At 49.3% G+C, this 15,613-nt stretch overlaps 1 protein-coding gene across 1 annotated transcript; it reads left to right on the top strand.

Moving 5' to 3' along the window:
* ATP6V0C (ATPase H+ transporting V0 subunit c) lies at positions 1–11,179 on the top strand. The gene is made up of 3 exons (XM_042037246.1): positions 1–193; positions 9,051–9,234; positions 10,348–11,179. The coding sequence occupies exons 1-3, from the start codon at positions 118–120 to the stop codon at positions 10,550–10,552; spliced, it is 465 nt and encodes a 154-aa protein (XP_041893180.1). The 5' UTR covers positions 1–117; the 3' UTR covers positions 10,553–11,179.
* Positions 11,180–15,613: the final 4,434 nt, after the last annotated feature.

Raw genomic sequence — 15,613 nt, forward strand, 5'->3', positions numbered from 1 at the left:
TTTGTGGCCGAGCACTGCCCGCCGAGGACCGGCGCCGCGGCGGAGCTTTCCGCCTTCCCCCCGCCCTCTCGCGCTCCCACTCTAGCGGCGCCTCGGCCCGGCCCGGCCCGCGCAGCCATGTCCTCCAGCGCCAGCCCCGAGTACGCCTCCTTCTTCGCCGTGATGGGCGCTTCGGCCGCCATGGTCTTCAGCGGTGAGCACCGACCGGCAGCAGAGGGGGCCGGGGAGAGGGGGAGGAGGGGGAGCACGGTGTGGGGGAAGCGGTTCCTCTTTCTCCATCATTCCCCTGCCCCGGCGGGGAGCGATCGGCGGCGGGGGCTGGAATTCTGCGGGGGCGGGGGCCGCCCCCCCTTCCGCCCCGCTCCATCCGGGCTCCCGGGGGCAGCGGAGGGTCCGCGCCGGTGACGTCACCACCGGCGGAGCCCCCGGGGGCACGTGACTGCGGCGGCGCCGCCCGGACCGCCCCCCCTCCCCCCCTCCGGGCGGCCGCGGGTCGGGGTCCCCCCGGTGGCCCCGCGGTGGCCGGGGCGTGTCGCGCCCCTGGCGCCGGCTGCCCGCGGGGTCCCCGGGGCTCTGCCTGCCCTGGCCTCCGCGGCGGCGGCGCTTCTGCCACTGTGAATCGGACGTGGTTGGTGTTTAAACCATTCCCCGGATAATGCCAGAGCAGTTTTTAACGAGATTAAACGTAACTGTGCGATCGTTTGGCAGGCAGGTCTGCCTTGGAGACGTTAATGCCGCTGCAGGGAGTGGACGGGCTCCTGAGCTGCCCCCTGCAACGGGGATGCCGGGGCAGGGGGGAAGCCCTGCTCCATGGCCGTCCCTCTGCGTCTCCAGGCAGCGAGCTCGGTGCGGTGTAAACTGGGTCATCCTGCGGCACCGCTCTCCCCACCGAAGGAGCGCAGATGTAGGGACCATAAATGCTGGTTTACACCAGAAAGGCCATCCTTTAATGCCTTGTCCCTCAGAGCCTGGTTAAGCTTCCTGCAGAAGGTGACTGCTGTTCCTGCACAGCGTTTGCTGGTCCCTGATGGGTGCAGACCTGCTGTTCCCTTTGGGATACAACACGGGGAAGGCTTCAGCTGTTTTTTTCCCAAATGCAGGTGTTACAGTAATTGGGAATAAAACAACTAGGAATCAATCTGGCCTTCCCTTCTGAAGGCTTAGCCCATGTCTCCACAGACATGAACATACTGACTGGTCTTCATTTCTCACCTCATCTGGCTCCCAGTTGGAGAATCAAAACCTTCTAGTATTGAATTGGTTGTAGCTTAAGTTGTGTAGTGCTGTTGAGGTGCTTGGGGTCTCATTGTGTTAATATGGCCTCTGGGATGGTGGCTGAGTCTGCAGATGGATTTGAGGAAGCTGCTCTTGATTGATGAGTGTGGGTGATGAAATCATGCAAAGAGCCAAGTGAACAGTGGATTAAAACCAGTGTTTGAGAGGAAGCTGTCTAGCAGCACCATGGACTGGTTCCACACCAGCCATGTTTGTGGCTTTAATTTTTAGTAAAACAAAAGCTTGGTTGGCTGTGTTTAGTCTTGCTCATTTTGTACCTGGTGGTGGGATGCAGATGTCCATGCTGAGTGCAGTCAGTGGCCTGCCACTTTGGATTTCAGCCATTGTATTCATGATTGACAGGTAAGGATTCTCCTGAAAACTCAATGGCTGAAATGCTGTAGGAGCCAGAGTTGGGACTGCTGACCTACCTGCGTCTTGGCTAGTGATGATAATGGAGGAAGAAACTAAGACCTAGTTACTTGTTGGGAAAAAATAGTCAGCAGTTCACTGCATTTTGCAAAATGGTCTTAAATACTGAGCTTTCCTTCCAAGGAACGAGTTGCTGGATTCCTCTTGAAGAATCAGATTTGGAAGCAAAAGAACATGGCTGTATGGCTTTAGACACCAGGTTTGTGACGTGTGAGTGCTTCAGCTGAAACATCAGTGAGGGATGCGGACTTGAGTCAGCGCTTTAACAGGATTTCGGAGTGGTGCTGGTGTGTCTGAACCAGCAGAGAAGCCTTTCCTAAAAGCTGCAGGGTTGACAGCATGGTGCTGTGGGATTGCAAGGGGAAGGTTTGAGGAGGGGAATGCAGAGTCAGTGCATAAGCTGTATTGATGAAGGTTTGGTATCTGTCACGTTGCAGGCGGTTTGTGAGAGGTCCTTGATGCAGAATCTGTGTCGGGTAGTCCTGGATTCAATGAGCTTAGAGGTCTTTCCCGACCTCAGTGATGTTGTAATACCAGCTGGTCTGAGCCGTGCACATCTCTTGCCAGAGCACTGGAGAACACATTATAGATGCTGCTCATGGGAAATTGTTTCTTAGATGTGACTGTTCAGTGGAGCAGTTTGGATTTTTAAGGCAATATGGCAGAGGCGTCAACATAGGATAAACAAAAACTTGCAGTGTTGTGTAGCTTTTGTAATGGGTGTGTGGCACCACAGCATATTCTGATGTTAATTGTGTGTTAGTTGTTAAAACAACCACCATGATTTAAAAGTAAGGAGCTAAATCTGGACAAGCAGTGTAAAACTCTAAAATTGTCCTGCATCAGTGTTAATTAGTGCAGTGATCATGTCTGACTCATGATGTATCTAAAGATCACATTCTTGGGGAGCTTGTAGTTCCAAGACCTGTTTTGTAGTAAACATGTTCGGGTTCTGTACTGTCCAGGCTAGTTTGATGTGAAAACAAGTGACTTCGTGCAGTCCTGTGTGACGTGTGAGCATTACTTGCTGATGGTAAATAGATAGCAGAACTCGTTCTGGTCAGTGAGAGACAAGAGCAGGCTGCTGTGACCTTGGCCATCTTTGAGCCTGTCTGGTTATTTGCAGATTACAGCTTGTTCTCATTGCTGCAGTTCCTTATTTCCCATGTGTGAAATGGGGTGGCTCAGGGTCAGGTGCTGTTGGGTGATTAAATTATTGTAGCTTTTTCATGTGATTTGAGCACACCGGAATGGACAAGTGTGTTGGGCAGAGCTGTCTGGTTCTGTGTGTGCTGGTGCTCTGTGCAAAGCCTGTCCCACGTGTGCCCACTGTGCCTTCTGTGGTGTGAGCAGTTGTCCTTAGGCCTGAACTCCAGCTGGGCATTCGGTGCCTTCAATACCTGCTGCACTGCCAAGCAGCTGGAAGATTTCTCATGAAAGGCACTTTAGCCAGCAGTGTTAAATTAGTCTTGTGTGTTCTCGTTGCTGCAGAGCCAATGAAGTGGTACTTTTCTTTTAAACTAGGGCTTTAGATATTACAGCAGTTGGTTGGCTTTTAAGGGACCTCCATGGTGAAATAGCTGGCTCAGAACATGTAGCGTGATGTACCTGACAGCCCTGTGCAGTCTGATTCTGGAAGGCTTCATGACTGTAAACAACTTGCATCCTCAAATGCAAATAGCACCTGTGCTTCCCAAAATACTGTCTGAGAGGTGGGGAGGTGGAACAGGAAAGCTGCTTGCTTTGCACTGAGGAGCTTGCAGGTAAAAATTAAATGGCAGAGTGCAGCTCAAGGTGATTTTCTGCTCCAAATGAGGGTGCTTGTGATGTGGGCAGGTGTATGAGCTACCAGACTGTCTGCAGTAGAGATTAGCTTAAGCCTTCATCCTTAACAGCAGGTAAAGCAGTGGATGGCTAAGACCTAAGTGCTGTAACAGAAGTGAGGTAGGCGATATTTCTACAGCTTGAGAATGAGGGATGGCATCTCAGCAAGGGCATCATTTCCTCTCAGTAAATGCCAGTCTTGGGAACATCTGAAAATGAGATGGATCATCAGTATAAACCATTGGCTCTGCAGAGCATGGCTTAAGCAGTTATGCTGCAGTTTGTACTGTGGCTTCCTGATGGATCTGTGTCGTACCCTGGAGTCACTACACAGCCTGCAGGCACTTCCCATTTGGTGGGAACACTGGCAGCAGCAGTGGACATGGATGACAGCTGCCTCAGGACCTCTTGGTCAGCTTCCTTTTTTCATTCCTAGAACTGGCCTCTTCCATCTCCAGAGCCTGACTGGTTGCACACAGGGCTTGCAAGGTGAACACCCTCCCAGCCTGACCAGACTGTTGGGTACTCCTTGAAGCAATGGTTTACAGCAGCGTGTGCCTCACCAGTGAGGCATAACTGGCCACACTCGCTTCCTTCAGACTCTGAATCCTGTGAGCATGAGGCTTTGGGTCAGGCTGCTCTGGCCACAGGATTGTCTGCTGGATGCAGGCAGGGGACCAGGGCTGTCTCATGCCACAGCAATGGGGCAGCAGAGCTGTGAGGGCTGCTGAGTGCTCTGAGCTCCCCTGAGACCCGCTGGTTGGAAAGGGGTCTTGCTAACTGGTGTAACACACTACTCTGCCAGTCAGTACCTGGAATCTGGTTTGTGAAACAGGTCATCTTTAAGGTGTCAGGAGGGAGCCTGTATGATGATAAAGATGGGTAACAAGTGGCTGGATGGACTTTGCTGCTTGCAGAAGGACAAGCCTGTGCTCCATGGTATAAGTGCTTTACCATACTTTCAAAATCAAAGAGCTCTCTGTGCTGTGTCAGGCAATCCAGAGTGCCAATTGAAGCAGCTCTTGGACAGTTGACTGGCAGATCTTTTATTTTCCTTGGACTGCTGCTATTACAGCAACAACTCAAGGAGTGGTGGTTTTTTAAGTTCTCAGATGTACTGACCCAAGAGTAAAAGGCTTGCCAGTCTGGCAGAATTTTTGATAATGCTGTAGGCTGACAATGCAGGCTTGGTAGACATCCCCACCCCTTTTCATTACATTAGGGAAGAACAAAAAGCTGTTCCTAATTCTGAAACAGGTGATTCACTGAAGGTCTTCAGAGTCTACAGCTTCCTGTTGGGCAGCTTCACTGCTTACCTCTTGGGTTTTCATTGGGGAACAGGCTACAGCCAGGCTTCAGCCAGTGCAGTGGGAATTTGCATAGGCTCCAGTACAGTTCCCCTAATGTGGCTTCTCTGTTCTGTGGCACCTGTTCTGATGCACCTGAGCATCTGAGGCAGAGCAGCAGGGTTTTTCCAAGAGTATCCATTACTGTAACCTGAGGTGGAGCTGTTAAATGTGGTGGGGTTGGGAGGGGGCAGGGCCAGCCAGTGGGAAGCAGCCTGTTTGTTTGGAAGTGTCCAGGTTTCTGGCATGGCAAAGCAAGGACTGTACCTGACCTGGATGTCACCTCTAACATTTCTCCAGCCTTTTAAGAACAACCTGCTCAGGGATCAATAGATGTATGTGAATTGGTGTCTGTCTGCTCCCAGGGAAGCCTGCCTACTGCAGAGGGCAGCCCATTTGATAATGATTAGTTTCAAAAGTCTCCAGATGGAAGTCCTCATCCCAAATGGTCTTTCACGCTTGCTGTGATGGTAACCAGTGGTATCCTAATTGGAAATCTGACTTCTGTTACTAGCTCACTTCTAATGCAGGGGAATTCTGCATGTTAGTGCTCTGGAAACCTCTCACATGCAGTGTGGAAACCTGCTTCACCATGGTGGGACATGAGAAGAATCCCTGGCTCTGAATGGACCAAATGCTGCTGGAGTGTGTGTGGCTGGTTCTGAGCCTCTGTTCCTGGGCTGAGCCTGTCTGAATGTATCAGCAGGTGAAACTGGATCTGTGCTACTGGATCTCCTGACTGGAAGGCTCCTCACAGCCTCTTTCTGTATCAAGGGGGTGACTTGCATCTGACTTAACTGCAGGGTTACTGTGTGTGACCTGACTGAGCACAGTCACCTGCTGGAGCTGGAAAAGGTTGGTTCTGATGCTGGGACTGCCCTTGATCTGAAGAGCAGGCTGCTGGCAGAGCCCTATGGGAAGCTGTGGCAGTGGCGAGACTATGACTAGTCTTCAGTCTTTGACACTACAGCCTATCTGGCAAGTGACTTTCTAGGTTATACTTGATCCTGGAGCTGCACAGCCTCACTCCCTAGCTTTAAAAGCTATCAATTTTAAAGAGACAGATATGGTGAGGTGCCAGGCAGCATATCCTCAGTCCTGAGGGAGAGCTTTTTTCCCCCAGGAGCAGTACATAAATCAGCTCTGGGTTGTGAGTTCAAGAAGTAACTCACAAGGGAGTTAACCTTTGAAACAGGCTTACTGGGAGTAGGTGGTTTTGAATGATGTGCATTGCAACTTCTCTGTATTGTAACACCGTTGAACTTTCAAATGGCACAGTTCCTGGTTAGAGACCAGCATGGATTCCTTCTCTGGTGAACTAGACAGGCAGAGTGCTTCTCCACCTGCCAGGTAAATGTTTTGACAGTTCTATGACAGCTCTACCTCTTCAAAGCTAGTACTGGAGCCTGCTTGGTCTGTACATTAGAGATGAGGGAGCTGGATGAGCTGACACAAAAACCCAGAGGCTTGGTGTGTAGCAGAGGTACAGCTCTTGCCCCGTTTCCAGTGTGTGCTGCAGAGATCTCCTCAAGCCCTATTCACCGAGATTTTGGAAAACATGTCCTTCCAGTGAACCAGGGATATTTAAATGAAGCATATGTGCTTCAGTTGTTGAGAACTGCCATGGGGTAGAGGTGAACGTGTGCAGGAACATTGTCCAGGGTGTCCATGGCTCAAAACTGAGTGGCTGTGCCACTAGAGGCTGGGTCATGGTGGGAAGCAGGTATTGTCTTTGCCACCTTGCCTGTAATACTGGGGTAATGTCAAAGATGCAAGGACTTGCATCCAGGCTAGTGAAGGGCAGTAAAGCAGCCTTGTAAGGTGCTGGAGATGTCTCTTGGTTGGGGTGCTGATAAAGGCTTCCTTGGGAGCAGATGTGCCAAACTCTGAAGTTCTGTGTGGCCCATGGGACTGTCCACCAGTGGGAGTTCAGTAGAGCTTCAGTGACATCTAAGACTGTCATGTGAAGACTGGTAAACATAGGCTTTCTTTTGAACTGTGTCTAAAACAAGTTCAAGGCATAAGATCTGGCCTCTTCTGGGGTTTTAACTGGGAACTGAAAAACTTGTGCTGCTCTACCCTTCCACAAAAGTTTGAGCAAGCTGACTTTCTGTAAGTGGGGTTACAAAATCACCTTCTCTAATCCATCACTGCATTAATTGCAACACCCTCAAGTAGCTTCATGCTTGGAGGAAGTAATGACTGATCTAACTTTAAACAGTGAACTTCCCTTAGAAGGCACCACATTTTTGGAGAGGTTTGTAAAAGATTGCAAACAGGAGAAGTGGTTTCTGCTAAATTCTATACCCAGGGTAGATAGTGGAATCAGGATTCAGGCTTAGTTCCAGCCCTTAGAAGATGCTTCATCCAAGAAAAATGGTTCCTAGTTCAAGTCAGTGATTTCTTTCTAGACTTTAAAGGGCTAGACCCTAAACATAGCTGTCACTGAAATGGCTGATGAAGTCCATGTGCTAGTTTCCAGGCTCATCTTACATTTGCAGGTAGAACCTGCTCCTGGCTCAAGCTTCCTAAGTTGGGTTCTAGTTCTGAATTGCCCAAAATGGCCCTTTACATCACTTGGTGCCAGTCAGGGTTCAAGAGCTTTGCTAGCACAGAACAAATTGGTAGCTATGAGACTTTCCCTTCAGGTTTTTGTAACTAAAACTGAACTTCCTTCTGAGAATGAACCTTGTGTTAGTGCAGCAGTGCTGCTTGCATGAATGGTCTGGAGTTTTAGTGCCAAGCCAGGAGGATGACTGCTCAAAGATGGGCTTTACAGGAGTGCTGAGTGAGAAGCAGGAAAATATGTATCCAAACTCCTCCAAATACCTCCCAGCAACTCTTTGGGACAAGGTGCACAATCTCACACCTGGATACTGGTGTAAGGCAGTTCCACATCTTTGTGGAACAAGCTGGTCTCCCTTGGAGAAGCTTTAGTTTTCTGTGGGTGAAGCAAACTCAACTATTAAGTCTCAGAACAGTACAAAGACTTTAAATGCCCACGGTTTAAATACATTCCAGCAGCCTTTTAGAACAGATACAAGAACATTTTTCTTGCCAAATATGACTGACCTCTGAATGTAATCTTGATGTCAGGAAAGGAGACTGCCTACCCTTCCATATGCCTATCACTGCTGCTTCAGGGACTTACTCCTGGCTGGCATTTGGCCTGCATGTCATCTCTGGGTGATGGTGAGTGCAGTAGGAAGCTGTGGAGTTCCCAGAATACCCCCCAGTAAAACTGGAAGGAAAGGTGTCTTTTCAAGAATTCTTTGCAGAATCAAAGAATGAGGTGTTTGAGGAAGCTTCTGTGAAACTAATACAAAGTTTTCAAGGCAGAAGTTACTTTGGGGTAGTGCTTTGGACTCTTCCAACAGGTCTTGGGTGCAGGTGATAAGCCCATCATCCTGTGCAGGTCTCTGCATACTCAAGTGTTGACAGAGATGATGAGTAGGTGTAAAATGGTTAATGGTCCTCTATAACCTACAAGCCAAACTCTTTTTCTTGGTTCCAGTGGTTGGATTGACAAGTGTTTGGACCCGAATCCTTCACAGGTGAGGTTTTGGCACATGGAGAGCGTGACCTTTCTCCAAGGAATGACATGGAACGTTAATATTTGAGTTTGTTTCTATCTCAGTGTGTCTGATGAAGCTGCAATGGCACATTTAAGTCCAAGGCCAAAGCATAGGAAATGGGTTTTGTGAGAGAAGAGGCCCCCTGAAGGAGATCTGTCTGTCTGAACTCAGTTCAGGTGGCTCAAAGTTCAGTGACTGTGAAGGCCAGCTCTCAGCTGTGTTCTGCTGGGGTAGGTAGACAGATGTGCTTTGTTGAGCCTTGCAGTGTGGACTCTGGGAGGGCACAAATGCTAGAGTTCCACTTGAGACCTTGGGTTTTGGCCCATAAGCAGGGGCATGGATGGCTGCTGGGGGTGTGCCTTGCTGTGAAGTTGGTCGGGGAAGATGTTCTTTTATCAGTAGTGTTTGAACAGCACCTCTTTGGAATAGGACTCTGGGTAGGTCACTTCCTCATCCCTTAGGGAAGTATTCCTGGCTGTCTTGTGACCCTGTTAGTTTTGCACAATCCTTCCTTGTGCTGGCTCAGCTGTTCTAACTGCAGCCTAGTGAGGGAAACGGTATTTGGGGATGTGCCTAATGCGTTTTTTTTCTCTTCCAGCCTTGGGAGCTGCATATGGAACAGCAAAGAGTGGCACAGGTATTGCAGCCATGTCTGTCATGAGGCCTGAGCTGATCATGAAGTCCATCATCCCTGTGGTCATGGCGGGTATTATAGCAATCTATGGCCTCGTAGTGGCAGTGCTCATTGCCAATGCCCTCTCACCTGAGATCACGCTATTCAAGTAAGTTGCTGCATCTGTGGTTCTGTTTCAGACTGTCCTGTCACTGTTTGATGCTCTGTGTGTGGGTGGTTTTGGCTCAAGGCCCCTGGAAGGCCTGGCAATGCTAAATGCTCCTGGGCTAGGCTTAGGAGCACGGGCTGGATTCCAGCTGCCCAGTGGAGCTGCCTGCTCAGTTGGCTGTACTGGCTGTCACAGATCAATTGGGCATCCAGTGCTCATGTGGTGGGACTGTACTTAAAAGAAGCTGTGTACAGACAGCACTGGGATAGGAGGTAAAGCCTGTGTCATGGTGCCAGACTCTAGACCTGTATGCACAGGTGTTTCCAATACTGTCTAAATAGTTCTGCTGTTGCCTGGGAGATGCAAGTGAATAATTAATATTGCTTTTGCTTTATGTGCTGGTAAATCAATCCTTGAGCTATACATTGGGCCTCTATAGCAGCTACAGTCTGAAACTTAATCCGCTCTTGGCTCCTGAGAACAGCTGGATCTGGTGTGATTGAGCCCTCTTGGAATAAAACAGTGCTGCTGAAGTGTGGCAGGTATCTGTGTTGCTGTACAAGCTCTGCCTATGAGCAGTGTGCTTGGCCTAACAAGACACGGTCTGAAACAGCAGATACAAATGGTCCTTTGCAATTTCCAGGTGGGCAGACACTGATAGGGACCTCAGGGCTGCTCTCCTGCTTGGAAAAAGCAGACCATTCCTGCCCAGCTCCTGCAGTGCAAGACACCTGGCTGTGCTGTGGCTGTATAACAGGTTGCTAAAGGTTGGAGATGAGCAGCTACTAACAGGCTACACTTGCAGCACTGTGGCACATTGCTGCAAGTGCTAGTAAGTGCTGCTCTGACAGCACACAGAGCCTGCAGCTGGCTCAAGTGGCCGCAGACAAGCTGGCGGCCGTATGAACTCCAGGCCCAGTAGCTCAGTTTGGTGTGTGAGCCACACATGGACATCAGCTGAAGATCCTCCACTGCTGCCTGTCTTTAAGTATCAGAGTTGGGAGTGCCAGTAAGCATCTGCTTTGAGACACACTGGGCCTGTTGAAGGAGTTAGGGGCTTAAGGCTGGGTATGCTGTTCTTGCCACTGAAACTCTTCCATCTCTGTCCCACAGGAGCTTCCTTCAGCTGGGTGCTGGCTTGAGCGTGGGTCTCAGCGGTCTGGCTGCTGGCTTTGCCATCGGCATCGTGGGCGATGCAGGTGTCCGGGGCACAGCACAGCAGCCCAGGTTATTTGTGGGGATGATCCTCATTTTGATCTTCGCTGAAGTCTTGGGTCTCTATGGCCTCATTGTTGCCCTTATCCTCTCCACGAAGTAAATGTTGCGGTATGATGTAAAGAGATGTAACAAATCTACGTTTAACAAAAAAAAAAAGCTCCAGAATGAAAATGGTTTCTCCAATGTGTACAGTTGTCCCAATTTGGTAGTTGATCTCTTGTAAATGCGCAATATATGTTAGTGACTCGTCTGTCCTGTGTGTACTTCAATATTAACTTGGATGGGCTGCTCCAAGCCTGCTGCATGGCTTGGGGTGGCCTGTGTGCAATTTTCCACCCATTGCTGTTAGTATTTTATGTATAAATATGAACTAGAAATGTAATTTTTTCTCTTCACTGGATGTTTATTTATAAAAGACTTGACATGTTCATACATCTATGGAGCAAGGATTTTCAATTTCCCATGCTATATATATAAATCTTATATATAGGTAGATTACACTGTGGGGTCAATTGTAAGTGCAGAGAATTCCTTGGATGTAATTTTGATTCTAAAGATTGCTGTAGTGTCCTGGTATTGGAGTATGAGAATTTTGTGTTTTATTACAGCAATTGTCCGAAACACTCCCGTGTTTCAGTAGTAACCGCGTATGCTCCGGCATCAGTCGTGCACCCAGTGTTGGGTTACAAACTTCTACCATGTTTCCAAATAAAACTTCCTCACTACATTGCTGTAATGAGTCCCTGGCTCTGATTTCCAGCTGTTGCTGCTCACTGGGAAGAGGGCGAGGTCCCTCAGGGGAGGCAGGTTCCTGGAGTGACTGGGCAGCAAGCAGGGGTGATGCTGCCAGCTCTGCCACAACTTACCCTTTCTCCTGGCAGTGTGGTTCCCAGCTGCTGCCATGGGCTGTATTCATGGTGAGCAGGGATGCAGTGCTGTGCTCACCCTGATCAGCACATCTGGCTCAGTGTGATGCTCTGTAACTAAGGGTCAGGGAGTGAGGGTGCAGCTGCAGTGTGACTGGGAGGAGCTGCCTTGTCAGGAAACAAGCAGCCTGTCCTCATGCTGGCCCTGCAGAAGATGAGCTGCTTGGAAGCTGTACTGTGAGCAGTAATTGCCTCTGAAGTACCTCAACAATAGTCTCATCAACAAAATGGCTTCAGTCAAGAACTTGTATTTTTATCTTTTAAATCAGGGCCATTTGAGCTGGGAGATTCTGATGCTGCAGCTACTGAGTGTGGGAGCAGCCTCCTCTGTCCTGAGGATTTGAGTACTGCCAAGCTTATATGGGAAATGTGTGGGTTACCTTTCAGTGGTAAAGCTTGGTCCCCATTAGCACTGGAAAGTAGCTTGGAGAACAGGTCAAGCTTTGCCTTGTTCAAGCCAAAATGTTACTACACAGACACCTAGTGCTAGCAGTGCCTTTGGCATCAAACTAAACTGATGCATGTGGAGGGATGTGTCACCTGGTTGGGAATGAAAATTTGTATGTATGTTTCACCAAGGTACCTGTCCAGTGAGTGGTGCAAGTCCCATGAAGAGCTGTGGCCAGAACATAAGGAATTCACTGAAGCTGTTTGGAGCTTCTAACCTGGCAAGGGTGTTGCCCAGGCCTGGTGCCACTGTACACCTTCTGGGCTATCAGGAGACTTAGCTATGAGCCAGTTTTAACAATAATCATTAACAAGTTAATTGGCTTATTTTTTGCTGTTTGCTAAAACAGTGATGTCTCTGCACTCACTTCTCAGCGGGCTGGCGCTGGGCTGGGCTGGTTTTGATTGGGAAGGGCTTTGCCTCATGGCAGTGCGAGCAGAGATAGGGTGGTAGGGCTGTACAGAGGTGTAAGTCAGCTGACTGAAGGAAAATCCTGGGTTCGTGCTGAAGCAGTGCCAGGGGAAGGGGAAATTGCTGATCGGAATGGTGTTGGTCATTCTTTTTATCAGCAAAAGTAGCAGACTAAACCTCTGAATTAGGCTTTCCCCGGGGGTCATAAAGGTTTACAGAATCGGTCGGTTCATTGTGTCTCACTGACTGCAGAGGGGGCCTTGTGACTGACTGCAGAGGGTGCAGTGTGACAGCTTGCAGCTGGGGGGTGAATCCTGAACCCAGGCTCTGGAGAGGATGTTGCATCCAGCTTGCAGTTCTGGGGAGAGGAATTGCGTTTGGCAATTCAAGTTGTGTGGCAGGATAGGAGAGGGTCCTGCCTGGGGCTGCAAATTTGCTTAACATTTGGTTCTACCTTCTGTAAGGGGACCCTGTCACCAGTCTTTTTGCCAATTGACAAGAATGGAAGCAAAACTGCATTTAAGAGAGCAACTAAATGCTCCCATCTCCAAGGGCAGTAAGCGCTTGAAAGGTCCCATATTCCAATCCCTGCTAAGGTCCCTTGTAGGTTGGTGACATCACGCAGAGGCAGTTAATAGGTACTTGCAGAACCAGTGTAGGAAAAATCCCTTCAATGGCATTTTGCTTCATGCCTTGGAACATGAAGCCTCTGTTATTAATATATAAACCCATGCAAGAAGAACAGAGCTGGGGTGAGCATGGATTGGGGGAGGATCACTTTGTGCCAAGTGCCTGCAAATACATGCAGAGTCAAATTAAGAGTCTGCACATGCTGCCTCAGCCATGACAGTGATGCTCTGAATCCTCTGTGATGTCTCCCGGGTGAAAACTCGCATTTCAGGTCCTTCACTGGTGCTATTGCATCAGCACATTTCTCAAGTGATTTGGGGCGTTAAGAAAATGAGGGACCTTTGGGGTTTTTGAAATTCCTTTAGTGCCAGGAGCACGGCAGCTCAGAGGGCAGTCTCAGCTGCAGTGGTCGGTGTGGAAGAGGGGAAGGGGGTGGGTGTGCCGGCACAGCCATGGTGCTCTGGTGCTCCATGCGTGGCTGGGAGCGCTGCAGTGAGTCAGCCCTGCGGAGAGGAGAGGAGAGGAGCGGGGCCTCTGCAGCAGCAGCAGCAGCACAGGGACAGGGCCATCAGCAGTCAGTGCAGGCTGGGGAGGTTCAGGACCTGATGCCAGAGCTGCCAGCACAGACAATGCCTCCACAGAGCCTGCTGACCTTGTTCTTTGTTAACCCTTTCACACTGGTTTTTGTTTGTTTTTTTCCAAAGGCTGCAATTTTTGTTTTTTCACTGCTGTTGGAGAAGCATTTTTAAGTACCAGGATTTTATCTGTGATTGCTCAGGGATTGGCTTTCCTAGGGAGATAGGGCTTACAGAGAAGCATAGTAACCTGGAAAAGTAAATAAGCTTTGGGGAAACAAAAACCTTGATCCCAGAAACCAAGTTGCTGTTTTCAATTACAGAGTAACAGCAGAACTAATGACTACAGCTCTCAGTAAACCTTGTTTCCTTCCTAGGCTGGCCACAGGAATACTGCTGTTTCCAGCCAGCTGTACTGTCCAAACCATCACTGTGCTCAGGTGGGAGTTACTGGTCTCTGACACACTGGACTTAACCGCCTCTGGCCTTAGTTTTACAGCTATTAACCATCTTTGTCTCTTGATGTAATTAAATCAAACCCAGAGCAAGTCTTCCCAATGCCACTTGCCCTGGAGTGGGAATTTTCTGTTTCAGGGTCAAAGGATTGTGTCCCAAAATGCTTCTCCATTTTTGTTCCTGTTAAAGCTAATAAATGCTGTTATTTTTTCTGCAAGACACACTTCAGTGAGCTCCTGAGAGCCACAGCTTTGTGACTTGTATCACTGGGTTTCTGCCAAGCTGGTTCTTGTGTCACGACACAAAAGCACACAGGGAAAAATCCTGTCCTGACCTTACAGTGTTTAAGGGCCAAGGCTTTTGGGGCCCACATTGTACCCACAAGGTACCCACAGACCCCTGACAGCTCTCTCTGACCTGACAGAGCACAAGCTGGAGAACTGGTGGCTTGTCTTTGCTATTTTCCTTTTGCTGATGGGACAAGCTGCCCTCGCAGGATCAGGTCTGGCTCTTTGGGATTCATTCATCAAGGGGATACCAGAGACTGTGTAAATTCCAGACCCTGTTCTGGCACTTTGAACTGCCCTGTCCATGCTGTTACACCTGTGCTTTCCTCCTTTGCCTTTGGCAGAGGGGGAGAGCGTGACTTGAGTGGCAGAGAGTGAATTCAGCCACCCTCTCCTAATGGCTGTCTGCATGAGGTAGGCTGAGGACCAATCTTGGGAAATCATGTCTATTCCCAAGACTGGCAGCGTGTTCTAAGCAGCCTCCATGTGTGCCTTGGGACAATTTCTTAGACATCTTTGTGAATGCTGGTGAAAACCAGAAGACAAGGCTGTATTTCAACAGCCCTTCTTCATGTAGCACAAGTGCCAGCCCTGCTCCCACAGCTGCTCCATGTGCTCCCCAGCTCCTCCCAAGTGCGCAGGTATAGCTGCTCTTGCTGCCAGGCAGTGGACCTAATTTGGGAATTGAGCCAGGTTAAAAATAACTCAACCTGAAGAAAAAAAAAACACCTTTGCTAAAGAAAGTGCAAGTGAAACTACAGCCTGTGATTCCTTCCACCTGTTACTAGGGCAGTGGAGAGAAAGAATATGGAATTATTATTAGAGGAGCATGCAGTATGGGTGATGCAAGCCAGGCTTAATTTAATGCTGAGAAATAAAAGGAGAACATCCAAAGGGGTAAGGCTTTAGCAGTAGATGCCATAGGTGGGGCTGGATGACATACCTACAGCCTCCAGGAGCAGATTCCCATCGCTTGGCACAGGCTGTTCCGTTCTCCCAGCAGTGCAGATGGGAGGTCTCAGCGCTCTGATCTAGGCTTGGGACTGGCAGCCTGAGGAAGCCTTGGACCTGTGTGGCTGGAGGGCTCTCAGGTGAAGCTCTGTCACTGCTCTGGGTGGGCCCGAGGTGGGGTATTTATGGTGGGTGTTCCTATGTGTGCAGTCAGTATTTGCCTTTACCTCGGCATCTCTTCCACTGCCAGCTAAAGTTACTGTCACAGCCCTGTCAGCTTGTGTGTTCCTGGGGAAGGGACCTGTTTTGGCCCCAGGCAGTTTGGGTGCCATACATGCCTTCTGACATCCAAATCCGATTTAGCAGCTCAGATGGGTCCTTTCTTCTTCACAGACAAATAAGCAGGGCTGAGAGCTGTTTTTGGAATTCATTTTCTCAACTAATTTTGAGGTCTCCTCAGCTCCACTTCTATGAAGC

This window comes from Corvus kubaryi, unplaced genomic scaffold, assembly GCF_017639235.1.
Source record: "Corvus kubaryi isolate FWS band 111438036 unplaced genomic scaffold, C.kubaryi_AGA036_p1.0 37387, whole genome shotgun sequence".
In the NCBI taxonomy this organism is placed as follows: Eukaryota; Metazoa; Chordata; class Aves; order Passeriformes; family Corvidae; genus Corvus; species Corvus kubaryi.